General features: G+C 43.0%; 1 protein-coding gene across 2 annotated transcripts; it reads right to left on the bottom strand.

Moving 5' to 3' along the window:
- Positions 1–2865: 2865 nt before the first annotated feature.
- On the bottom strand, positions 2866–26379 carry LOC122704562 (purine nucleoside phosphorylase). Of its 2 annotated transcripts, none has more exons than XM_043919399.1 (6): positions 26016–26379; positions 7269–7438; positions 4893–4996; positions 4514–4689; positions 4232–4422; positions 2866–3501 (listed from the first exon to the last, which is right to left on the bottom strand). In XM_043919399.1, exons 1-6 carry the CDS (start codon positions 26039–26041, stop codon positions 3284–3286), a joined length of 885 nt encoding a protein of 294 aa, XP_043775334.1. In that variant the 5' UTR covers positions 26042–26379; the 3' UTR covers positions 2866–3283. The 2 variants fall into 2 exon arrangements, with proteins under 2 accessions (XP_043775334.1, XP_043775333.1); XM_043919398.1 differs by lacking the exon at positions 26016–26379 and adding an exon at positions 9324–9499.
- Between the last annotated feature and the right edge of the window lie 93 nt (positions 26380–26472).

Below are 26472 nucleotides of genomic sequence, written 5' to 3'. Positions count from 1 at the left end.
TGTTTCCCCATCTATTTCCCATGAAGTGATGGAACCGGACACCATGATCTTAGTTTTCTGAGTGTTGATCATTTTGCCTTTTCATACTGTTCATGGGGTTCTCAAGGCAAGAATACTGAAGTGGTCTGCCATTCCCTTCTCCAGTGGACTGCATTCTGTCAGACCTCTTCACCATGACCCGTCCATCTTGGGAGGCCCCATATGGCATGGCTTAGTTTCTTGAGGTAGACAAGGCTGTGGTCCCTGTGATCAGATCAGCTAGTTTTCTGTGATTATGGTTCCAGTGTGTCTGCCCTCTGATGCCCTCTCACAACACCTACCGTCTTACTTGGGTTTCTCTTAACTTGGATACCTTTGTACTTAGATCTAAGTAATTAGGCTTTGGAATTAGGACATCAAATGCATAATCTTCCTTATTCATCTAGTATTTTATTATGAAATACATAACACCTTCTAAATCTAAAAGGATAGAGGGACTTCCCTGGTGGTCCAATGGTTAAGACTCCACACTTCCACTGCAGGAGGCATAGATTCTACCCCTGGTTAGGGAACGAAGATCCTGCAGGCTGCACAGTGGCCACACACACACACACACACACACACACACACACACACACACACACACACAGTCTAGATGTCCTTTAAAAACTCTGGAAATGCCCTTAAATATTCCAAGTCTCTCTGGGACATATTTTTCAGAAGGTACTCTTCTAGCTCCTGACCCACCGCACTGCAGATCTGGGGTATGAAAGCCCAGCGCCAAAAATGCAGCCCTCCTCTAACCTCCAAATGCCCATCTGCTATGTCTCCATGTCTTCTGTTCTAGTCACACCTGTTGTGAAAATGACCCATGAACATGCCTAGTGCTTTTCATTGCTCTGTACTTTGGCTCACCCTCATGTGAAATACTTTTCTTCCCTTTCAACCTTGAAGACTAAGCTCAAAGTTAAACCAATTCTCACAATCCAGTGTATAAAATCATTTTGTCCTTTAGGCTCCCATAACATGTGACTTGTACCTATTTTATACCACCTTATGTGGACAGGTAATAGCTTTGCAAATGTGTATTTCTACTGGCAGGAAGTGAAGAGGAACCAAAGAGCCTCTTGATCAGGGTGAAAGAGGAGAATGAAGAAGCTGGCTTCAAACTCAACATTAAAAAAACTAAGATCATGGCATCCAGTCCCCACACTTCATGGCAAATAGAAGGGGGAAAGGTGGAAGTAGTGACAGATTTTACTTTCTTGGGCTCCAAAATCACTGCAGACAGTGATTGCAGTCATGAAATTAAAAGACACTTGTTCGCTGGAAGGAAAGCTATGAAAAACCTAGACACTGTATTAAAAAGCAGAGACATCACTTTGCCAACAAAAGTTCATCTAGTCAAAGCTATGGTTTAGCAGCAGTCACGTAAGGATGTGAGAGTTGGATCATAAGGAAGACTGAGCACCAAAGAATTGATGCTTTCGAATTGTGTTGCTGAAGAAGACTCTTGAGAGTCCATTGGACAGCAAGATCAAACCAGTCAATCCCAAAGGAAACTGATCCTGAATATTCATTGGAAGGACTGATACTGAAGCTGCAGCTCCAATATTTTGGCCACCTGATGTGAAAAGCTGATTCAGTAGAAAAGACCCTGATGCTGGGAAAGATGGAAGGCAAAAGAAGGGGGCGGCAGAGAATGAGTTGGTTGGATGGCATCACTGCCTCAACGGACATGAGTTTGAGCAAACTCCAGGAGACAGTGAAGGACAGAGAAGCCTGGTGTGCTGCAGTCCATGGGGTTGCAGAGTCAGACACCACTTGGAGACTGAACAACAAAATTTCTGTAGGGCACTGTAAGGTCCTTGAGAGGAAAAGACCATTTTTACATTCTGAACTTAACATTCCCTTAGCTAACAGTGTTAAACAATATTCAATAACTTGACGAAAAGAAGAATGGATGAAAGGAAGAGTATAGTGCCCCGCCAGGATGCTTTTTGTGTTGGGTTCAGCTAAGTAGGTCAGTTACCAAACAAAGGATTATTTATAAGAGTTCTGGAAAGCTTTTCTGCCAGAATTTCTCTTCCACATTATACTAATTGAAATGTTACCACTATTGGAGGCTCACCCAGCTCTGCCCTCCATCAAAAGGCAAACAGGCCTGAGAGGGTGGGAGTAGTATGTTTTTCAAAAATGCCAGCCAGCTGAATGCAAGCTGATAAGCACAAAGAGTTCACTGAGTCCTGCCTGGGCTCATGTCACAGGGAGGTTCTGATCAAGCAGAGTGAAAAGAAAGGCTAATGCCCAGGAAGAAAGCAATAGGAGGAAAGGGGGTGCTCCAAGAGAAGAGGCCAGGGTATAAGTCAGCCTCGCAAGGGCTGGCAGCACTCTCATCAGCAGTGGCGTGGCAGGCGGCAGGGTATTTGCCATTGCACTGTGAGAATGGAGTGAAGGAGTGTATGGCTGCTGTGAATTATGGCAGATGTTTGGGTGAGGGAACTGAACGAAATCAATAGGAAATACAACTAGGGCTTAACAAGGAAGTGGCAACTATGGAACACAAGCTGAGATCAGTAAACTAATTCAGATATTCACGAGCAGACAGAAACTACCAGAAAGCAAAGGGACAGAGGAAGACTGATCAGAGGGAAGTAGCCATCAGGTGCCAGAAGTTAGCCTTTCCTTATCTTCTAGCACTTTCTCTCACTTTCACCTCTTTGCCTTTGCTTCATCCTACCCTGAATTCACATACCACCTCATCTCTCTTCTTCGCTGTCTGAGAAGCACAGAGTCAAACAAAATGTGGTCTCATGATTGGTTTCATGTCACTCTCGGCCCATACTCCCAACCTTATCCCAAATTACATAAAAATGAATAAATTATTTCATCTTTCTCTTTATTCTCAAAATATAATAATATAAAAATCCAAAAGGAATAGGCTGTTCCCTGTATGGTCTCCAGTGCTCTGAGGAGGCAGAACTGAGCCCCGAGGAATGTGAGAGGACCATCTTGAGCCAGTAATGGTTACTGTGCTGAGTTCTAGGGCCCCAAACCAAATCCTTGGATGCGTGGAAGGGCTTGGGCTCGAGTTCTTGAAGAGGAATAGGAGTGGAAATCATTTTGAGATGACAAACTGGCCAGAAGAGGGCTCAGCACCAGTAAGGTCTGGTGGGAGAAGCAGGGAAGGTGACCCTCCTTTCTGCCACCACCTAAGGCAGAGGCACGTGACGCCAGCAAGGGCTGAAATAGGCAGCAGCTCCTCGGACCCCATAACGGAGAGGCCAACCCACTCCGGGGCTGGTTAATCGGTGTGCTCAGACAGTGGAATGCTAGCCATGAGAATGAAGACAAACTGTTCCAATTTCTTCGCAGCTTGCTTCCCGGCCTCTAGTACTTCCTCGTGATTGGCCTTCCCCTGGCTTTCATAATCCAAGATGGCCTTGTTTGTGATGAGTGAGAAGCCAAAGACTCGAAGTCCACAGTGTCTTGCGACTATAACTTCTGGTACTGTGCTCATGCCTGATGTAGACAAAGAGGGAAACCAACAGTCAGAATCCCCAAATGGCCCCTAGCCTCAGCTCCATTCATCACCTCGTTGACAGTTCGACACTAAGAAAACATCCAAAGAAGCAGCTAAATTAGTGTCAAGCTTAGGTTGTTCTGTATTACCTAAAAGAGTTGGGCTTCAGGGGGCTTTACACATTTCTTATAAATATCACCATTACAATACTTTATTTCTATCTCTGCTTGTGATCATTTTAAAGTCAGTTCTAATGTCCCAATTCTATCTTCCAGCCAGAGGTATAGAAGGTGCCTATGATATTTGTTAAAATAATCAAAAACAGTTATCACATAATGGACAGTTATCACATTAGCATTACACTGGTTAAAGTCCTTGGTGCTGGGTGGTGGGTTGAGGCTACAGTGCAAACCTCCCAATCACCTTTAAAGTCAGTTAATTCAATCTTCCCTTAAAACAGACCCCTCCTTCAGTGTATCATCTAAATCTACAGTCTTTTACTCTTTTCCAACCTATTTTACCAGGATCCTCTCTTCAAGCCTCCAAGTCAAGGGAGCTCCCTGGCAATCCAGTGGTTAAGACTCTGCACTTCCAATGCAGGGACTGCAGACTCAGTCCCCGATTGGGGAACTAAGATCCCACATGCCATGCAGAGCAGCCAAAAACAAAAAGACAAAACAAAAAAGTCCCCCAAAATTACGAAGCCACCAGCCAAGTTCCCCTCCTCACCAACAGCATCCGCCCCTAGCTTCTGCAGCAGGTGACACTCGGCCACAGTCTCATAGCTGGGGCCCGCCACCATCACGTAGGTGCCTTCCTGTAACTCTCTCTGCTGCCCCATTTGTTTCCAGGTACTGTGAGCTTTCTGCCTCATATCCCGGTCGTAGGCGTCAGACATGGCAGGGAAACGAACTCCAAACCTAGAGTACAGGTTGGATTATCTCAGATTAATGGAATACAGCGAGCTCTCCCAAGCTGACCCATCTTAACAAAAAGAAGCAGGATAGATACCTTTCATCATTGGGCCCTCTGAGAGGGTTCTCACCACTGAAACCAGGTAGGTTGATGTGATCACGGATCAGCATGATATCGCCAACCTCAAATTTGGGGTTGAGCCCTCCAGCTGCATTGGTGACCACCAGGGTCTCCACACCCATTAGCCGGAAAACCCTCACTGGGAATGTCACCTTAGAAGGGAAAGATAAAAGATCAGAGAGTTTTCTTTAAAATTTTACCAATACACCCATGCAGATAAACATGACATACATCATGAAAGAAGAGAAAGGAGGGGACCAAAAATCTACCTTGCTTAAGCAGCTAGGTAGTAAAATAGGATAGAGAGCTCCATCTCCCTTCTTCCAGACCCAATCGGCTTGTGCCCCTGTTTTACCTTCCAGAGCGGGTAGCCTTCATACATGTGGAACCTGCCCTGCATCACCACACAGGCTCTGCCATTCAAGATCCCAAACACCAGTCGACCAACATGACCTGGCACTGTATACAGAAAAGAGAAGGAAATGCATGGAATGATGCTTTCATACAACATATATCCACTGAGCACCTACACTGGCCCAACTCACTGTGTTCAACATGTGAGGGTATAATTAACCAATAGAAAACATCATCCTCTCCACTTTCAGAAAGTTTAAGTCTGGTGGGGGTGTGTTCAGTTGCCTCAGTCATGTCCAGCTCTTTGTGACCCCATGGACTGTAGCCCACCAGGCTCCTCTGTCCATGGGACTCTCTAGGCAAGAATAATGCTGGAGTAGGTTGCTATTCCCTTCCCCAGGGGATTTTCCCAACTTAAGGACTGAACCAGGTCTCCTGTACTGCAGGTGGATTCTTTACTACTGAACCACTGGGGAAGCCACTGGTGGGGGAGACAGAAATTAATCGTAAACTTAGACACAAGTACACTCTGAGATTAGAGCGATGGGGATAAAGATGTTCAATGTGAATATACACCAGTTACTTTTTAAAGAAACTTTAAAAGAATGAGAAAGTCATAATGCAAGAGAATAAAAGAATAAGTGGGTAATAGAATAGTGGGTAAAAATTGAGTAAGTGGGTAATAATGAATGCAGTGAGTGTTGTAATCATAGACCTCTTTTCCAAAATTTTCAAAACTCTCAAAATGCATATTCTTATGACCATAACTAAGCTATATGCTTCCTCACTCTTGAAAGGAAGCTCATGGTATAGTCTAGCTTCCTAAAAAGGCTATGAACAAGGAAAGGGGCCGACATTGAACCCATACAAGTCTTTTTTGTGACTCCCAAAATAATCCTGTGGGAATACATGCCCTGTATGTGACACGTAGGGGTGTGGGACTGCAAAGATAACTCCTCATACAGACATAGTAACAATTATTACTATTTCTCTCATCTAACATTTCTCCTTTAAGGGACATGGCCAACCTATCCCTTAGGGAATGAATGGTCTGGGAGAAGAGTCAAAATAGAGGGAGAGTTCAGGGGTACTCAGAGATTGAGGAGCATATAAAAAAGTTACCTGTAATAGAGCAGAGGTGATACAGTTAGGAAAGCCCAAATAGAGTATAAAAAACAAGTTGAAAAAAAAAATAAGTTGACAAAGTTTAAAAAGCTTAATCCACTTTTCACTGAGTGCCGTGCCCTTGTCATTGGGGGTAGAGTGGCAGATGGAGCCAAAGTCATTTCCATCTCCCTTAGAAAACTTTGCACTCCCTTCTCTCTATTATTTCCTTCTCCAACCCTATTGCCACTCCCCGCTCTGGTCTCCTAGTCTTGTTCCAAAGGGAATGAAAAATATCTGTTAAGTCTTAACTCTCCAGGGAAAAGAGGAAGGAAAGTACAATCTGAAAAATTAATAATAAACCAACAGAAGTTGGTCCTGAGAAATTAATAAATAAACCAAATAAACTACCCTTGTCCTTGGCCAAGTAAACTTGGCTGTTTCTCACCTGACCCTCTTCTAAGCCTCACCCTTGGCATGAGGAACCTCCTCAATCAGGGATGGAACCCAGGCCCTGCAGTGAAGTGTGGAGTATTAGCCACTGGACCTCCAGGGAAGTCTGGCCTTGGAGCCTCTGGCTGCTACTGAGATGCTAGATATACTCTCCTCAAATCCCTCAGAGCTCCACTATGCAGAGGGGGCCCTTCCCTGCCCCCGACAAAGGTCAGTGTGAACCAAGTCTTGTGTATTCATATATTACCTGGGTATTTGTCTGCAAGAACATGGCAGTCGGTGTGTTCATTTGTTGGCATGTACCAGTGCGTGCCTTATTCTAGGCTTATTCTACAGCCTTATTCTAGGCTGTAGCTAGAGCTGGGGAGATTGAGATCAGCAGGAACACACAGGACAGGGTGAGCGTGGGAGTGGGGGCTGACTTTGTCCCGGGAGGTTACAGGCACATCTTTTTCCACTTAGGATACAGACTGAAAGAAACGAGCGAGGTGTATGAGGACGTGGTGACCATGGTGTGTGGGGGGAAGGATGTCTAGGGGATGTGTTGTAAAGCTTTGAGGAGCTGAGTCATTAAGGCGTAGGAAACACGTCATCACACAGGAACAGTGACACACACACACACGCCCTGTCTGTTAGAATGTTTCTACTGGAGGAATTTCTTTCTAAAGTCATTCTGATTCTTGATGGGTTTTTTCCCTCTTTCACAACAGTTGTTGCTAGTCAAATGCTATAGAGGAAACCCAGGACCATGGGTAGAAGCCCTCCCATCACAGTTCCATCAGCACCCCTCAGCCCCATCCCTCCTTCCCTTTGCCAGTACCTGTACTTTTGGGAAAGTTTGGTATTTCACTGTAGTCAAAGGTCTGGGCTTGAGTTAATCTTTTAATCAGACCTCCTAACCCAGAACCACAGATCAATGCCACTTGAGGTCGGTGTTCAGTGCGAGACAAGAGCCATTTTGCAGTGTCTTGATAATCTTCATATGTATATCTAGGTGGAAAAAATGGAAAACCAAGGTGAGATTACTCCCAACCCAAGGGTATCATAAAATAATAACCTTCAGTGTAGAAAGGCTGGCAGGGGTACCAAGGTGACAGGCGATACAGAAGTTGGCCAAGGAGCTAGACCAAGCTACTGCACAAAGAAGCAAATCCAGACCACAATTCTGGTTGTCAAGAGCTGGGGGATAGCTGACTGTTTAAGTTTCTCAGCAGCAGCTTGTGAACACTACAGGCTCTGGAGCCCACCTTTACAGATGGATCATTCTGGGGAGAGGCCCCAGAATCTCTGTTTCTTACCAAAGTGCCTCAGGTAATTTTCATCCGAAAACCAGGTTTCATAATTCTGGCCTAGAGGGAAGCAGAACTCTATCTGGATTATAGTCCCAATTTTATCTTTTTAAGCAAGTAACTTGTGCTTCAAATTCTTTCCTCTAGGGTAAATAAAGCAAGGAAATGTGATTGGCCTCACCTATTGTATTAGGCTCTGTTTGAAAATGAATTAAAAACTTGCCTACAAGCTCCAAAGACCTTTGAGTCCATAAAATCATGGTACAGGTCCACAGAACTTGAAACCTCCCCCCCCTTTTTTTAAACAACTCTTCCCCCTGCCTGTATTTTTCCTCCCTGCCTTCTCCCATCTTTCCTTTTCTTCATCAAGATCCAAGGTCCTTTGCCTTTCAGAGACCTAAATAGACATAACCAGACATCCCCAAGAATCAACTGGGAATTTTTCTACAATTCTAGTCCAGTTCTCTCATACCTATCTGGAAAAAACAAGAAGGGAGGTGGGGAGACTGAGGTGTGACAGAGCTGAACACAACTAACTAACCAAACCTCCAGAGGAAACCTTTTTTTTTTTTTCTCAAAAGTACTGCCTTGGAAACCAGATGACATACACTGGGCTACCCTCAGGCAAGTACCTGGACAAGGGACAGGGTGGGGGCAATAGAAATGGGGTCAAAGGATGATGGAGATGAGAGAAGCAGTGAGATGGTAAAAATTAAATATCATCCCAAAAGGTGCAAAGTAAAGTAAATAACTGAAGCCTTGGCCCATCAAGCACGTCGGAGCCACAGCTTACAGGACTTCCTCCTTAGCCTCAATATCCCAAGAATGCCCCGAATCCCTGGGCACCCTAAAGCCACTGTGATCCCTAATGCTGGGTAGGGATTTCAAGGACCAAAGCCGAAATAAAGGTTTTTAAAAGCAAGGGCGCGAGGGAGTGCGGGGTGGGGGGGGGGGGGGGTAAGGGTGGGGGAGGGGTGGCAGGGAATGGGAAGGATCTGTTGCTGTTTCATGAGTAAGAATTTCCTTTTCTTGGAGAAGCCATCCGCAACTTAATTGGACCTCCAACTTGGAGGGAAGAGGTGTTCCCGAGGGACGAGGAGTACACTCTCTCCTCTGAAGGACGAACTCTAGATACCGGCACCAAAAGTGCCTCGCGGCTTTCCCTACACTCTCGAATCGGAATCTGTGACGAGCACATGGGTTGAGAAGACCTCTTCCCCATGTGTGGGTGGAGGAGCACGCTCTCTCTATACTCACATCTCAGTAAGTGCGTGAGCCAGCGCACGCACACACACACCGGCTCTTTTGGGAAGCAGACCACAGTTTACTAACCTGTTCCCTTCCTGCTCTGGTGGCGCCACCCAGCTCGATTCCCGCGCGCGCCCCTGCCAGGGCCGGCCTCACCACCGCTCGGCTGCCTTGCGCCTGATACCGGGCTCCCAGCCAGGCCTCTCTGCATCTCTGGGGCACTCTTTCCCTCTCTTGGCCCTCTCGAGACCCAGAGTGCTGTGTTTTCAGGGCTCGAAGATAGCTATTTCCTCTCCCCAGGGGCTTCCTGGGTTCCCTGGGCCTGGTCCCCGCCTTACCCGTTCTCCATGGTCCCGCAGACGCCCTCTCGATGAGTGTGCCCTTCTCCGTTCATATCTGCTCCGTGGAGCTGAGCTGGCTTCGGTCACCGAGTGTTACCCACACAGTTAGCGCACTGTTTGCACCGCGCTGGCTCATTATATCCCCAGCGCCGGAGTCCCCAGCCAATGGCAAGCGAGTACGCAGCCGGCTTCGTCTCCATGGTGACCTGCCCAACTCAATAGCCCCGAGCAAGGCTGTAAATCTAATCTGAGTTCTTTCCAGACGCAGTATCTTCCTCTAGCAGTACTTTACCTTAGGCGGAGGGGGGAGGGGAGGCGGGGCGGAGGGAGGTGGGAGCATCCCGCGTTGTGCCTCTGCACCCAGTCCTTACAGCATGTCGGGAGTTTACAGCACGGAAGCCTGTGCGGGAAGAGGGCTGAAAGTCCGGGAGCAGAGCCTCTAACCATCTGTCTGCAACCCCATTCCTGACGGTGTCTACAGCAAATCATGAGAGATTTGAAAAGAGGAAAATGTAAACCTTAGATCCTGCAAACTCAGAATAAAATTAAGTAGCCTCTGTCTGAATTCCTTCCTGAACAAAGGAAAAAGGGTCGATTTTACTTCCCTGGTGACTCAGATGGTAAAGAATCCGCCTGCAGTGCGAGAGACCTGGGTGCACCCCCTGGGTGGGAAGAGCCCCTGGAGACGGGAACAGCTACCCACTCCAGTATTCTGGTCTGGAGAATTCCGTGGACTCTAAGTCCATGCACTGGAGAAGGGAATGGCAAACCACTTCAGTATTCTTGGCTTGAGAACCCCATGAAATGTGACACTGAAAGATGAACTCCCCAGCTAGGTAGGTGCCCAATATACAGGGGACCTACCCTATATATAGTCTTTGCGCCGCCATGGACTGTAGCCCACCAGGTTCCTCCATCCATGGGACTCTGCAGGCAAGAATACTGGAGTGGGTTGCCATTTCCTTCTCCAGGGAATCTTCCAGACCCAGGGATCAAACCCAGGTCTCCCACATTGTAGCAGGCACTTTAACCTCTGAGCCACCAGGAAAGCCCATATATAGTCCATGAGGTCACAAAGAGTAGAACAAGACAACAAATTTCACTAGCGATTAGACTGATGTGGAGGTTATAGGATTTGGAAAAAACATATAGCCCTACCATAGAGACTATAGGCTGCCTCAGGCCAAATTACAAGGAGGGAGCACAGCCCCATCCATCAGCAGAATATTGGATTCAAAATTTATTAAACAAGGCCCTGCCCTTCAGAGCAAGACTCAGTTTTCCCCACAGCCAGTCCCTCCCATCAGGAAGCTTGCACAAGTCTTTTATCCTCATCCATCAGAAGGCAGACAGAATGAAAACCACAGTCACAGAAAACTAACCAAAATGATCACATGGATCACAGCCTTCTGTAACTCATTGAAACTATAAGCCAGGCAGTGTAGGTCCACCCAAGACAGATGAGTCATGTCTGACAAAATGTGGTCCATTGGAGAAGGCAATGGCAAACCACTTCAGCATTCTTGCCTTGAGAACCCCATGAATAGTATGAAAAGACAAAAAGACAAGACACTGAAAGATGAAGCCCCCCCAGATTGGTAGATGTACAATACGCTGCTGGAGGAGAGAGGAGAAATAGCTCCAGATAGAATGAAGAGGCTGAGCCAAAGCAGAAATGATGCCTAGTTGTGGATGTGTCTGGTGGTGAAAATAAAATTCAATGCTGTCAAGAACAACATTGCATAGGAACCTGGAATGTTAGGTACATGAATCAAGGTAAATTGGAAGTGGTCAAATAGGAGATGGCAAGAGTGAACATTAATCTTTTAGGAATCAGTGAACTAAAATGAATGAGAATGGATGAATTTAACTCAGAAGACCAATATATCCACTACTGTGGGCAAGACTCTCTTAGAAGAAATGAAGCAGTCCTCATAGTCAAAAAAAGAGTCTGAAATGCAATATTTGGGTGCAATCTCAAACATGACCAGAATGGTCTCAGTTCGTTTCCAAGGCAAACCATTCAATATCACAGTAATCCAAGTCTATGCCCCAAACACTAATGTTGAAGAAGCTGATGTTGACTAGTTCTATGAAGACCTACAAGACCTTTTAGAACACCAAAAAAAAAGATGTCCTTTTCATCATAGGGGATTAGAATGCACAAGTAGGAAGTCAAAAGATACCTGGAGTAATGGGCAAGTTTGGCAAGTACAAAATGAAGCAGGCCAAAGGCTAACGGAGTTTTGACAAGAGAACGCCCTGGCCATAGCAAACACTGTCTTCCAACAACACAAGGAAATGACTCTACACGTGGACATCACCAGATGGTCAATATCAAAATCTGATTTTATTTGCAGCTGAAGTTGGAAAAGCTCTAAACAGCGAGCAAAAATGAGACCTGGAGCTGTCTGTGGCTCAGATCATCAGCTCCCTGTTGGAAAATCCAGGCTTAAATCAAAGACAGTAGGGAAAACCACTAGGCCATTCAGGTCTCACCTAAATCAAATCCCTTACGATTATACAGTGGAAGTGACAAACAGATTCAAGGGATTAGATCTGATAGAAAGAGTACCTGAAGAACTATGGACAGAGGGTAACATTGTACAGGAGGCAGTGATCAAAACCATACCCAAAAAAGAAATACAACAAGGCAAAATGGTTGTCTGAGGAGGCCTTACAAATAGCTGAGAAGAGAAGAGAAGTGAAAGGCAAAGGAGAAAAGGAAAGATATACTTATCTGAATGCAGAGTTCCAAAGAATAGCAAGGAGAGATAAGAAAGCCTTCTTAAGTGAATGATGCAAAGAAACAGAGGAAAACAATAGAATAGGAAAGACTAGAGATACCAGGGGAACATTTCATGCAAAGATGGTCACAATAAATGACAGAAACAGTATGGACCTAAAAGAAGCAGAAGATAAGAAGAGATGGTAAGAATACACAGAAAAACTATACAAAAAAGATCTTAATGACCCAGATAACCATGATGGTGTGGTCACTCACCTAGAGCCAGATATGGTGGACTCCGAAGTCAAGTGGGCCTCAGGAAGCATCACTATTAACAAAGTTAGTAGAGGTGATGAAATTCTAGCTGAGCTATTTCAAATCCTATAAGATGATGCTGTGAAAGTGCTGCACTCAATATGCCAGCAAATTTGGAAAACTCAGTAGTGGCCACAGGACTGAAAAAGGTCAGTTTTCATTTTAATCCCAAAGAAGGGCAATGCCAAAGAATGTTTAAACTACCCCACAATTGCACTCATTTCACATGTTAGCAAGGTAATTCTCAAAATCCTTCAAGCCAGACTTCAACAATACGTGAACTGAGAACTTCCAGATGTACAAACTGGATTTAGTAAAGGCAGAGGAACCAGAGATCAAATTGCCAACATCCATTGGCTTGTAGAAAAAGCAAGAGAATTCCAGAAAAACATCTACTTCTGCTTCATTGACTACGCTAAAGCCTTTGACTGTGTGGATCACAGTAAATTGAGGAATATTCTTGAAGAGATGGGAATGCCAGACCACCTTACCAGAAACCTGTATGTGGATGAAGAAGCAACAGTTAGAACCAGACATGAAACAACAGACTGGTTCAAACTTGGGAAAGGTGTATGTCAAGGCTGTATATTTCCACCCTGCTTATTTAAGTTCTATGCAGAGTACATCATATGAAATACTGGGCTGGATGAAATGCAAGCTGGAATCAAGATTGCCTGAAGAAATATCAATAACTTCAGATATGTAGATGTCTCATCACTTCCCCATCATTAGATGGGGAAACAATGGAAACAGTGACAGACTATTTTCTTGGGCTCCAAAATCCCTGCAGCCAGTGAGTGCAACCATGAAATTAAAAGATGCTTGCTCTTTGGAAGAAAAACTATGACAAACCTAGACAGCATATTAAAAAGCAGAGACATCACTTTACTGACAAAAGGTCTGTCTAGTCAAAGTTAGTCAAAGCTCCGTATAGTCAAAGACTACTGGTTTTTCCAGTAGTCATGTATGGGTGTAAGAGTTGGACCATAAAGAAGGCTGAGCTCCAAAGAATTGATGCTTTTGAACTGTGGTGTTGGAGAAGACTCTTGAGAGTCCCTTGGACAACAAGGAGATCAAACCAGTCAAATCTAAAGGAAATCACCCCTGAATATTTATTGGAAGGACTGACGCTGAAGCTAAAGCTCCAATGCTCAGCCACCTGATGGGAAGAGCCGACTCATTGGAAAAAACCCTGATTCTGGGTAAGATTGAGGGTGGAAAGAGAAGGGGGCAACAGAGAATGAGATAGTTGGATTGTGTCTTCAGCTTAATGGACATGAGTTTGAGGAAACTCAGGGAGATAGTGAAGAACAGGGAAGCCTGGCATGCTGCAGTCCATGGTGTCGCAAAGAGTTGGACACATCTGAGCAACTGAACAACAACAATCAGGGGTCTAAATCTAGGCCCAGAGGAGAAGAAAAGGTTCTAGCGGCAAGAATTCCCAGATCCTCACAGGAGCATGCAGCAAATCCCCTTCTCCAGGTGTTTTCAACCAAATTCCTTATGGGTATTAAGCTTTGGGATTCAGTAATGAGAAATATTCCGATAATTGTGTATGGATGTGAGAGTTGGATCATAAAGAAAGCTGAGTGCCAAAGAGTTGATGCTTTTGAACTGTGTTGTTGGAGAAGATTCTTGAGAGTCCCTTGGACTGCAAGGAGATCAAACCAGTCAATCTTAAAGGAAATCAGTCCTGAATACTCATTGGAAGGACTGATGCTGAAGCTGAAACTCCAATATTTTGGCCACCTGATGCGAAGAACTGACTCATTGGAAAAGACCCTGATACTGGGAAAGATTAAAGACAGGAGAAGGGGATGACAGAGGATGAGATGGTTGGATGGCATCACTGACTCAATGGACATGAGTTTGAGTAAACTCCAGGAGTTGTTGATGGATAGGGAAGCCTGGCATGCTGCAGTCCATGGGGTCGTAAAGAGTTGGACATGACTGAGCAACTGAACTGAACTGAACTGAATGAGAAATAGGAATTTCCCCCTTGTTCCCCAAATTATGTCATTTATAAAATATTTCCATACATTCTTTACTCATTATTATGGATATATTTTTTAAAAGTTTTTGAATACAAAATAAATAATAGTATTTACAAAGAATAGTAGTCTGTAACAGATAGTCAATGCTGTAAACTGTCAGTGAACATTATTGGGTGGTATTCTAATAGCAAGCAAAATACAGCTCTCAGTCTATTTTGGTAAATAAGGTTTATTGGAACACACACACACACACAATCACACACAATTTCTGGATCCTTGACACAGACAAAGGATCGGGACAGGGTGGGGATCAGATGAGAAAATGACTGACAGTTTCTTGATTTACACAATAATTGATGCAAGGAATTCAGATTAGAGAAGAACTCTTCCCCCAAATGAAAATTTTTGTAACAGAACTACTAAATATAACATCTTTGTAAGAATTCAGCTATTTTCTGCCCCTACTTTTATAAGTTTAACCAAATTCACATCAAATCACAAATCAATGGTCCTTGCTTAGTTATTGGAATCCTCCACCTATTTCCACCCTCCTGAACGCAAACCTTTCCTTCTGGCCTTTTTACCCAACACCATGGCCCAAACCAATGTTTCCCAGCCCCATTTCTATCTCATTCATGTAACAAATACTTACTGAGCATCAACTATGTACTAGAACTGTTCTTGTGTTAGGAACATAAGAATAATGACAATATGGGTGCATATTCAGTTGTGGATGACTCTTTGCAACCCCATGGACTGCAGCCAGCCAAGATCTTCTGTTCATGGAATTTTCCAATATATATAAAAACAAAAATAACATATATAAAGAACTGAGTGCAGTGTCAAATGACTGATTTATTCTATCACTATTATTGATATCACTATTATTATTATTATTTTCCTTATTCATCCAGTAATTTTAGCAAAGGTAACAAATGGGTGGTCTAAAAGTAATGTTTCACCTTAGAAATGTGTGTACAATTGAGACATGGAAAGCATGATTTTGAATGATGGATAAGTTCAATCATAAGAAAAAAATCAGCCCAGGGATAATATCTATCAATATTCAATTGCTGAAGGGTTTTTGTGGGGTTTTTTTTTTCTTTTAATTTTCTTGGTTGTGCCACATGTCATATGTGATCTTAGTTCACCAACTCATATCCCTTACGTTGGAAGCATGGAGTCCTAACCAGTGGACCACCAGGGAAGTCTATGAAAGGTTTTTTTAATTTATTTTTTAAAATTTTATTTATTAATTTACTTTTGGCTGCTCTGGGTTTTCGTCGGTGCACGCAGGCTTTCTCTACTTTTGAGCAGGGACTACTCTTCCTTTTGAAGCTCTGGCCTCTTGTTGCAGTGGCTTCTCTTATCGCAGAGCACACAGACTTAGTTGCTCCGTGGCATGTGGGATCTTCCCGGGTAAGGGATCAAACCTGTGTCCCTTGCATTGGCAGGCAGATTCTTAACCACTAGACCATCAGGAAAGTAAAACAACATTCTTGTTAAACACCCCGAATCCAATTCAGTTTACTCAAAAGACAAGAACAGAACATAATTATATCTAAAAACACAAACTTAATCAATTATTATTATTTTTGCTGTACCACTCAGCTTGTGGGATCCTAGCTCCTGACCGTAAATTGAACCAGGCCCTTGGCAGTGAAAGCACCAAGTCCTAACCACTGGACTGCCTGGGAATTCCCTTAATTAAGTTTGTTTTTTGTTTTGTTTTACTTTAATACTTTTTTATTTGGCTGCACCCAGTCTTAGTAGCGGTACTTGGGACCTTTGAGCTTTGTTGCGGCATGTAGGATCTTCAGTTGTGGTGTATGGGATTTGTTCCCTGACCAGGGATTGAGCCCAGGCCCACAGCATTGGAAGCACAGAGTCTTAGCCACTGGCAACTGGGAAAGTTCCTTAATCAATTAATTTTAATGGTCTCTGTCTAAAGTAAGTGAAGATGATCTGCAATATATCTATAAAAGGAAAACTGGGGAACAAGACTCAATCTTCTGTAGTGTTTTTCCAGTGTCATTCAAGGAAGAGTCGGCAGTATATATAAACATTCTGGGCACCAAAGAAATGTGTGATTATATAAAAGGCAAGGACAATTTATCAGATTGCACCTTGGCCAGGGTCACATAACCTTCAGAACCACACAACATACTTTATTCTGAATTCAAGTATAGAAACCAAACTTCTATACACAATCATTTGAACCCTAACCTTTTTAATCTCAAATTCACCAATGGCCTAGTGAGAAGTCTTCCCTATGAGGCCCAGCAGGCCTCTTCAGAACACATTTTAGTGGTCTATCCACCAGAAGGTCCCAGGCCCCAGATCGCCTCAAACCCTACCTCAGTTCCCTTCCTACCCCAAAACTTGGTTGGTTAACATCTCTCACTACTTTCCACAGGATTTTTTTTTCCTCACAGGATTTTTACCTTTAAAGGGAACAGATTTAGACATTCTGTCTGTGTGTGTATTTGGGGTGCTAAGAACACTGGTATACAGCTAATACGTAATGGTCCCATATGTGAAATATCTATTAAATGTCTCTTATTTCTCTTCAGGCCATCACAAGCCAAGTCTCCACACTCCATTTTGATCTGTTTTCAATATCCCAGTCCAGAGGTTTCCAGTTCCTCAGTTAATAGGGCAGTTAGGATCTCAGCAATTTTTTCACAGCCCCTCTAGATAAAAGAAACACCTAAGAGTTTTGCTTGGAGCCTGACAACTTAGGAACCATTTGAAAAAAAAAACACACACATAAGTTAAAAGAAAATATTTTTTTTTCTTAAATAAGCACAAATAGTTACTAATGGACTGTGTGTGCCTGTTGGGCCCTGCCCAACTTCAAAAACCTTGGAATCCAGCACTTTTACCCTCATTTCCTGTTTCATGCTGATTTTCACACAGTTATTTTTTTTATCAAAGGGACCTCCTAAAGTCTGACTTTGCAAAGATATTTTATTATCAAAAGAAATGTAGCACAGTCCAATGTTCAAATTGTGAACTGCCTTGACCTAGCAGTTTGCATAGCACACGAGAGATATGTCAGATATTGCTGTGTTTCCCTTAAATTTTTTAAATATCCCATGGTACCCCTGTGGATTTGCCCCTTGGCACAGAGTCTGAGAACTATGGCCCCAGGGCACTCCTTGCCACCTTGTTCCTAAACGTGTCCTGTAAATGAATGAACTCTAATCAAACTACTTGTGAATTCCATGGGATAAATTCCATCTCCACTCCTTACCTACCAGTTGTGTGATCCAAAACAAGTAAAATAAATCTTGTTATGCCTCAGTTTTCTCACCTGTTAAATGGTGATAATAATGGTATTTATTCTCATTGCAAGGATTAAATAAAATGCCAGTTAAATGTTCAGATAAGTGCCTGGACTTACAGTAAGCACACAGAAAATATTGATTATTATTTTTTATTTCTCTAGGCCATCTAAACATGAATTGGATCAGAACAAAAACTAGAGGTATGCCCAGCCCATTAGCAGCAACTCTAACCCTGCATTGTTTAAAACAGAAGCCACTAGCCAAATGTGACTATTTAAATTTAATAAAATTGAAGGGCAAAATTAAGAAGATAAAAATTAGTTCTGAGTTATACTAAGCATATCCCAACTGCTCCAAAGCCACAAGTGGCTAGTGTCTACCACACTGCATAGCATAGAAATATTTCAATCATTACAGAAAATTCTATTGCATAAGACTTTTCTTATCTTTTCTAGTTACTGCTACCCTGTATCCACATTTTAAAAACCTAGAACTATGTTTTATTCTGTATTTGTAAGGTTCCTGTAGTCAGGAACCAAACAGTCATCAACTTTAGGGTGATTTTGGCTCATTACTCCCTTATTACCCCTTTTCTATCTTCTTCTCATGCCTCCTTCTACTTCTGAGGGACTCCCATGGCCAGGCACCCATGCAGTAACACATCCAGCTTCGATGCTCAATATCAAGGAAACTGGGGAATGGAAGTGGCGGGCTCTAAATCACCAAATATTGGCTTATGGAGAGGAAAGATGTCTCAAGTTAGTGACTCCCAGTGGCAACATTTATAGAAGCAGGCTCAACATCTTAGGATGTTGTGAGAAACAGACTTAAGGGACTAGATCTGACAGACAGAGTGCCTGATGAACTATGGATGGAGGTTCGTGACTTTGTACTGGAGACACGGATCAAGACCATCCCCAAGAAAAAGAAATGAAAAAAAGCAAAATGGCTGTCTGAGGAGGCCTTACAAATAGCTGTGAAAAGAAGAGAAGTGAAAAGCAAAGGAGAAAAGGAAAGATATTCCCATTTGAATGCAGAGTTCCAAAGAATAGCAAGGAGAGATAAGAAAGCCTTCCTCAGAGATCATGCAAAGAAATAGAGGAAAACAATAGAATGGGAAAGACTAGAGGTTTCTTCAAGAAAATTAGAGATACCAAGGGAACATTTCATGCAAAGATGGGCACAATAAAGGACAGAAATGTTAGGGACCTAACAGAAGCAGACGATATTAAGAAGAGGTGGCAAGAATACATAGAATTGTACCAAAAAGATCTTCACGACCCAGATAATCACAGTGGTGTGATCAGTCACCTAGAGCCAGACATCCTGGAATGTGATGTCAAGTGGGCCTTAGGAAGCATCACTACAAACAAAGCTAGTGGAGGTGATGGAATACCAGTTGAGCTCTTTCAAATCCTGAACGATGATGCTGTGAAAGTGCTGCATTCAATATGCCAGCAAATTTGGAAAACTCAGCAGTGGCCACAGGACTGGAAAAGGTCAGTTTTTATTCCCAATCCCAAAGAAAGGCAATGCCAAAGAATGCTCAAACTACCACACAATTGCACTCATCTCACATGCTAGTAAAGTAATGCTCAAAATTCTCCAAGCCAGGCTTCAGCAATACGTGAACCGTGAATTTCCAGATGTTCAAGCTGGTTTTAGAAAAGGCAGAGGAACCAGAGATCAAATTGCCAACATCCACTGGGTCATCAAAAAAGCAAGAGAGTTCCATAAAAACATCTATTTCTGCTTTATTGACTATGCCAAAGCCTTTGATTGTGTGGATCACAATAAACTGTGGAAAATTCCTCAAGAGATGGGAATACCAGACCACCTGACCTGCCTCTTGAGAAATCTGTATGCAGGTCACGAAGCAACAGTTAGAACTGGATATGGAAAAACAGATTGGTTCCAAATACGAAAAGGAGTACATCAAGGCTGTATATTGTCACCCTGCTTATTTAACTTATATGCAGAGTACAACAGGAGAAACGCTGGGCTGGAGGAAGCACAAGCTGGAATCAAGATTGCCGGGAGAAATATCAATAACCTCAGATATGCAGATGACACCACCATTAAGGCAGAAAGTGAAGAAGAACTAAAAAGCCTCTTGATGAAAGTGAAAAAGGAGAGTGAAAAAGTTGGCTTAAAGCTCAACATTCAGAAAACTAAGATCATGGCATCCGGTCCCATCACTTCATGGGAAATAGATGGGGAAACAGTGGAAACAGTGGCTGACTTTATTTTTCTGGGTTCCAAAATCACTGCAGATGGTGACTGCAGCCATGAAATTAAAAGACGCTTACTCCTTGGAAGGAAAGTCATGACCAACCTAGACAGCATATTAAAAAGCAGAGACATTACTTTGCCAACAAAGGTCCATCTAGTCAAGGCTATGGTTTTTCCAGTGGTCATGTATGGATGTGAGAGTTGGACCATAAAGAAAGCTGAAGAATTGATGCTTTTGAACTGTGGTGTTGGAGAAGGCTCTTGAGAGTCCCTTGGACTACAAGGAGATCCAACCAGTCCATTCTAAAGGAGATCAGTCCTGGGTGTTCATTGGAAGGACTGATGTTGAAGCTGAAACTCCAATACTCTGGCCACCTGATGTGAAGAGCTGACTCATTTGAAAAGACCCTGATGCTGGGAAAGATTGAGGGCAGGAGGAGAAGGGGATGACAGAGGATGAGATGGTTGGATGGCATCACTGACTCGATGGACATGGGTTTGGGTGCACTCCGGGAGTTGGTGATGGACAGGGAGGCCTGGCATGTTGTGGTCCATGGGGGTCACAAAGAGTCGGACACGACTGAGCGACTGAACTGAACTAAGGCAGGAAACGTGTTTATTCCTGCCTCTTGCCTGAAATTTCTTATTCTCTCTATATCACAAGACAGATGTTTGCCTAGTTAAATACCTGTCCCACCATCACCAACAATCTTTTACCTTCCATTTCCTACAGTTCCTGAATTTAAAATATTATTTTAGTTTAGTTTTTATCCTGGTGGCAAAAGGATCACTTTCATTTCTGTGTGAGATCCCTACCTGTGCCTCAGTCAGTAGGCACAGTAGGAGTACCGTGACTTTAACACCCTCATTCCCAGATAGGGAAGCTGACTACACCCTAAGGGACAAAGACCTGGGGCATGGAAAGGACCTGGAACAGAAGGGAACAAAGGTTCAGAGTGATAAAGATAAATAATCTCTTAAAATTAGACCACATCGTACCCCACTCCATCCAACCCTGACACTACCCCTTATCTTGGTTAACTCACCCTGCATATTATCAAAAACATTCTTTGCCCTGGAAATGGAGTAAGGGACTGTGTTGGTTTCACATGGGTGATAAACTACCACCTCAGTAAAGGGTAAAGAAGAAACAGGGTTTGCGGAAAAGAGACATCAAATTGAGAAACCAGGTGGCAAAAGCCAGGTGGATATCTCCAGCCTCATTCTCAGTCATCTACCCAGTGTGATAGTAGTTGCCATTTGGTTGGAAGCCTGAAGAAAAAAAATGCTTCCAAATCTTTGCAGTTTCTTTTTTTATATCCTCCTGCTATGAAGTCTTATGGATTATTTCAAAATTCATATGCTGAAGCCCCAAGCCCAACTGACCATATTTGGAGACAGGGCCTTTAAAGAGATAACTAAGTTAAATGAGATCATAAGGAGCCCTAACTCCTTATAAGAAGAGGAAAAGACAGCAGGAATATCTGTGCACAGAGAAAAGTCCACGTGAGGACACAGTGGAGGAAGTGGCTATCTGCAAACCAAGAGCAGAGGCCTGTGCTGACACACTGATCTTGGGCTTCAAGGCTCCAGAACTGTGAGAAAATAAATTTCTATTGTGATAGCTCAGTTAGTAAAGAATCCGCCTGCAATGCAGGAGACCCCAGTTCGATTCCCGGGTCAGGAAGATCCCCTGGAGAAGGGAAAGGCTACCCACTCCAGTATTCTGGCCTGGAGAATTCCATGGACAGTCCATGGGGTCACAAAGAGTCAGACAAGACTGAGTGACTTTCACTTTCATTGTTTAAGCCACCCAGTCTGTGATATTTTATTATGACAGTCCCAGCAAACTAATATAATTTCATAGCCTGATTTTTCTCAATCTAAGTGAGAAACTCCCATCCTATAAGTAAAATAGCTGGTACCGGGGCTAATACTGAAACTATTTACTTGTATAGTACAGAAACCAACCAATCAGAACCAATGCCAGCCATAAAATACTTATGCTAGTCACACTGTAGTGTCTTAACTGAATATCCACTCTGCTTGGAACTACAGCTGACAATATTGCTCAGTATAGAAATTTACCTTCAAGATACAGCTCAAGGTAATTAAATCATTTACTTGTCATTTATTAAACAACTTTTATGGGCTAGGCATTGAGCATAAAAAGGGGCCCATCCCAGATACCATGCACTCTGCTACCCCTGAATTTTTGCCCTTTTCCATCTGCCTAGTAGATGATGTGAGTGCAAAAGCATTCAACCATAAATCAGAAGACCTGGATTTTTTTTAAAAAATTGTTTTACTACTCCATGCAGTGAGAGAAAGCACAAACCATGAAGAACTGAGGTGTTGTCAGTAAGAGAGTGCTAGAAAGGACTTGTTATAAAATTTGGCTTTTGTTAAGAAATTTTGAAAGGATTTAAAGAAATGAGATTTTGCTCTGGATTGGGTGCTGTCAGGAATTAGGGCAATTCTATAATTGGGTATCTAATCCATTTTATCTAGAAGCAGAGAAGACTACACAGAGGCTAAGGCTCTAATAAGTAAAGAAGTAGCAGTCATTCATATTCTCTGGAGGAGGGGCTACTGGGGATTTTTTTGGCTAGGAGAATGTTCATGTTTTGACTGTGTTCAGACCTGACTGTGGAGTGGTCTCGTTTTTAAGGAGACCTGGACTTTTAATCCCATTTCAATCTTTGCCTTGGCTTAAGTGATTCTAGCTTACAAAGCCTCAGTTTTCAGACTGCAAAATAAAAACAATCTTGCCTTCCCTGCCCAATTCACAGTGGGTTTGGAAATCAAATGAATATGGATATAAAACTGCTTTATTAACTGTGACCAAATATTATCACTACTTTTTGCATCACTCTGCCTACTGACCCACTCAAGGCAGAGCTCAAATCCAAGTTATCCATGCACAATAATATAATAATCCTTTATGTTTTTATATTGGCTTTTATATTTGTTTTTATATTTTTTAATATAGTTTTCTTTGGCTGCTCTGGATAGAAGTGATTTCCTCTTTCCTTGAATTTGTAGACTGTTTAATTCATATCCTATGAAGCATGTGTTGCACCATGAATTTCTAGATATTTAGAAATTCTAGATATCTAGAATTGGTATTTTTTCCCATGTAATAAAACATTACCTTGTTGACATTTTATTTTATTCTCTCTCTTCTTCTTTTGGTTGCATCACGTGGCTTATGTGATCTTAGTTCCCCCACAAGGGACTGAACCCAGTCCCTTGGCACTGAAAGCATGGAGTCCTAACCACTAGACTACTAGGAGATTCCCTAGTGTTGATATTTTATACTGTGAATTTTCACATTGTTATTCCTCCCTACCCAGAGTTGAAGTTTCTTAAGGAGTGTCTTTCATAAAGAGTAGATGCATAACAAATGTGTATAGATGTATTGCTTGCTGAAATTCTACCATTTATAGTAGGTTGAAAAACATGGCCATAAAATTTTGCAGCTCCTCCCATCAAGAACTGAAGTCCTAAAGAATAAAAAAAAGAATTGAAGTCTTTTCCCCCACACCTTAAATCTGGGCAGCCCTGATGACTTGCTATGACTTAGAATGAGGTAGGAATGAAGTTATACCAGTGCTTCAGCCTAGGCCTAAAAATGTCTTGCATCTTCTCCTCTCACCCTCTTGGACCGTCGCCCTAAGTTCCACCTGCCATAAGGAAGCTAGCTGAACTAGTATATACAATTGCCAGACATGTGAAGAGTCATCTTGGACCATTCAGTTCTTTTCATGAATGAGCCCAGGTGAGACCAGTGAAAGAACTGTTCAGCACATATCATTTTGTTTGGGTGCCACTTATTATGCAGCAAGAGCTAATGGAAGACCAGAAGAGGGATTCCTCACCTGCACACTGATAGGAATTTTTCCTACTTCTTTTAGGGCCCTTCTCAAAAATTACCTTGCTTTCTGGATATGGCTCTTCTGACCACTGCCAGGTTGTAATGTCACTCAGGGTGAGACAATTTACTGATCTTAGATTTCTTCTAAAGTACTATGCCTGGAACTGTATGTAGTCGGTAATGAGTCCATTTGCCAAGTACGTAACAGTTCCTTCCAAGGAAGTCTTGGAAATCAGGTCCCAAAGGAATTTATTACAAGGCACTTTCAAATGAGAGCACTTAGAGAGCTACTGTACTTCCCTTAACCCTCTCTCACACCTATATGGGTAGAGGCTAGTCTAGCATTAAAAGAGATCTGTAACATGAAACATACAAGGATTATTGCATCATACCTCTCCTTCAGTGACTCACATATCAGTCAGAAAGAATATTCTTCTTAGTGGTTAACACTCACCTCTTCATTTACTTCTCTAGCACATATTTCTATATTTAACCCATGACGAAAACATCACCAAGAGGCCAGACTACTGAAAAAAAAAAAAAAAAGCCATTCTACTCAGCCATCCTCTAGGATTCTTGGTACTGTATCCAATTCTCCAACTCTCCCACATTTTTATAAAACTAGATAAAACGAACATCAAATATGGCTTTGGTGAGGGTGAGAAGAGTCACAAAAGAACAGGTTGTGGAATGATGTGTAACCAAGGTGCAAGTAGTGAACCCTACCACACTCTAGAGCAAACACTTGAGCATGTGTATGCCCAGAAACAACAGAAAGAACAGCAGACTCGCCTGTTCCCCTGGGGAGCTACAACCCCCTCTCCATTTTGTATTCAGAGGTTCCTTAGTTCTGAATTGTCTGGGGGCCCTACCTGGCCTGGGAAAGCTGTGTCTAACAATCAGAATTCAGGTGAAGTCTCCAGCTCCTTTAGCAGCTACAAGTGCTAGAAAAGCAGCAGTTCTTTTTATGATTAAGTATCTGGGGCAGGCTTCACTTTCCTCAATGTTAGGCTCAATAGACAGGCTTCTAGCTAAACCAGTCATCGTCCTCAGAGTTGAGTTTTTCAATTTCTTGTTGCTTCATCCATTTAAGACAGTCACACTTTGGGTTATGAAATGGGGGAAATTGCAGTGTGGTTCATGTGTTGTAAAATGTTGTAATTTATGTGTTGTAACAATCACACGGGGTTGGAGAAGAAAGCTGGTCCCCAAAGGTTGGGTTTAGAGGTTACTGAGAGACCCTTAGGGTTCTGCTTTGGTTTCTTGGAAAGGATAAGGTAAAACCCTCACCTAAGGGTTTCTTCAGGGAAAGGAAGCCATTGAGAATTATTCTCAGTCAAGGAGCCCCTATGGTTAACAGACCTGCTAAAATGTTCCTATTCAAAGCAGTCAGGTATTTCCCAAGAGTATGAGCTGAACCAACTTCCTTTGATCTCTGGGTACTCCCTTCTACGACAATGAGGTCTTTCCATTCCGCACTTGGTTAACTAAAGGAAATGAGTTACACTGTGAAACAAAGATCTCTTTAAGGTGACTCACTTTTACTCTATCATCCACCATCAATTCCAGAGTAACAGTCTACTCACCCTGCATTCATATGATTAAGGAAATTCTTCTAAATAATTGCATAATAACTTTGTCCATCTGTACCTGCTCTACCCACAACAGAAAGAACCTTGAATCCTCAACAAAGTTGAAACAAAAAGTTCCTTTAAGCCACAGGAGGGAACTCTACACATTTCATTTCTGTCTGGCTACCCAGACAGAAATGGATGACCTTGATAGATTTGAAAAGTAGTCTTATTTGCTATGCAAGTAGAGGTAGGATGACTATGGAAAAACAGGAGAATGGCTAGGTGGATTGGCTGTATGTTTAAACACAGGAGCTGCTTAAGATCTTTTCCTACGCTTGTTAGAATAAACTCTGTTAGCAGTCTCGTGGCTGGTGGTGAAGTTGAGACAAGTCTAAAGACTGTCTCTACGCCAAACACGAACAAAAATATCCTTGGACTTGATTGGTAACTCAGTCAAAACACTCTTATCACGCATATATGTTTACAACTGGGGGCCAGAAAACCGAGTAAAACGATGAGACACCCCTGTAGTGACAGAAACAGATTCATGTAGAGAAAATTTCATAATTTAACCGGAGACGCTAGGAGGGTGGATTCTGCAAGGCAGCTTTCTGGAGAAGCCGGTCTTGTGTCCGGTTCGAGGTGACTTCAGCGAGGAAGACTAGGGTAAACATCTTACCGTTTTAATCCATTTCTTCCTGGCATATCTTCACTCTGACTTTTCAGAGGTATTCCTTTGAGTAGAGCGGCTAACTGTTGCCTATCCTTTCTACTCTCGGTGCCCACAACAGCGCTCACTTCCTCAGGCGTTTACTGCCGCTCTTTGAGCCACGCCCCCAGGTTCTGGGGCTAAGTTCGGGCCAATAAAGTTGCGCCCCAAGATCGCAGGCCCAGGAAGGGAAGCCTCCAGCCAATGAGAGGCCAACCATAACCGCAAAGGGTATAAAAGTCTTTTAGTGGTGTCTTCGGACCAATGAAGAGCAATGATTGTGCGCCGGTTCTGGGGGTACCAACAGATCACAGGCGGCTTCCTGAAACACGTGACCAGTGAGCTGAAGCAGCCCTGCCCCACCTCCTGGTCTGGAGGTAGCGCGATGGGCCACGCTTCCAATGGTTCGAAGAACTTCTCGTCACGT

The sequence above is a fragment of the Cervus elaphus genome, chromosome 12 (assembly GCF_910594005.1).
Source record: "Cervus elaphus chromosome 12, mCerEla1.1, whole genome shotgun sequence".
NCBI classification, from domain to species: domain Eukaryota; kingdom Metazoa; phylum Chordata; class Mammalia; order Artiodactyla; family Cervidae; genus Cervus; species Cervus elaphus.
This window is presented reverse-complemented; position numbering and strand designations above follow the sequence as displayed.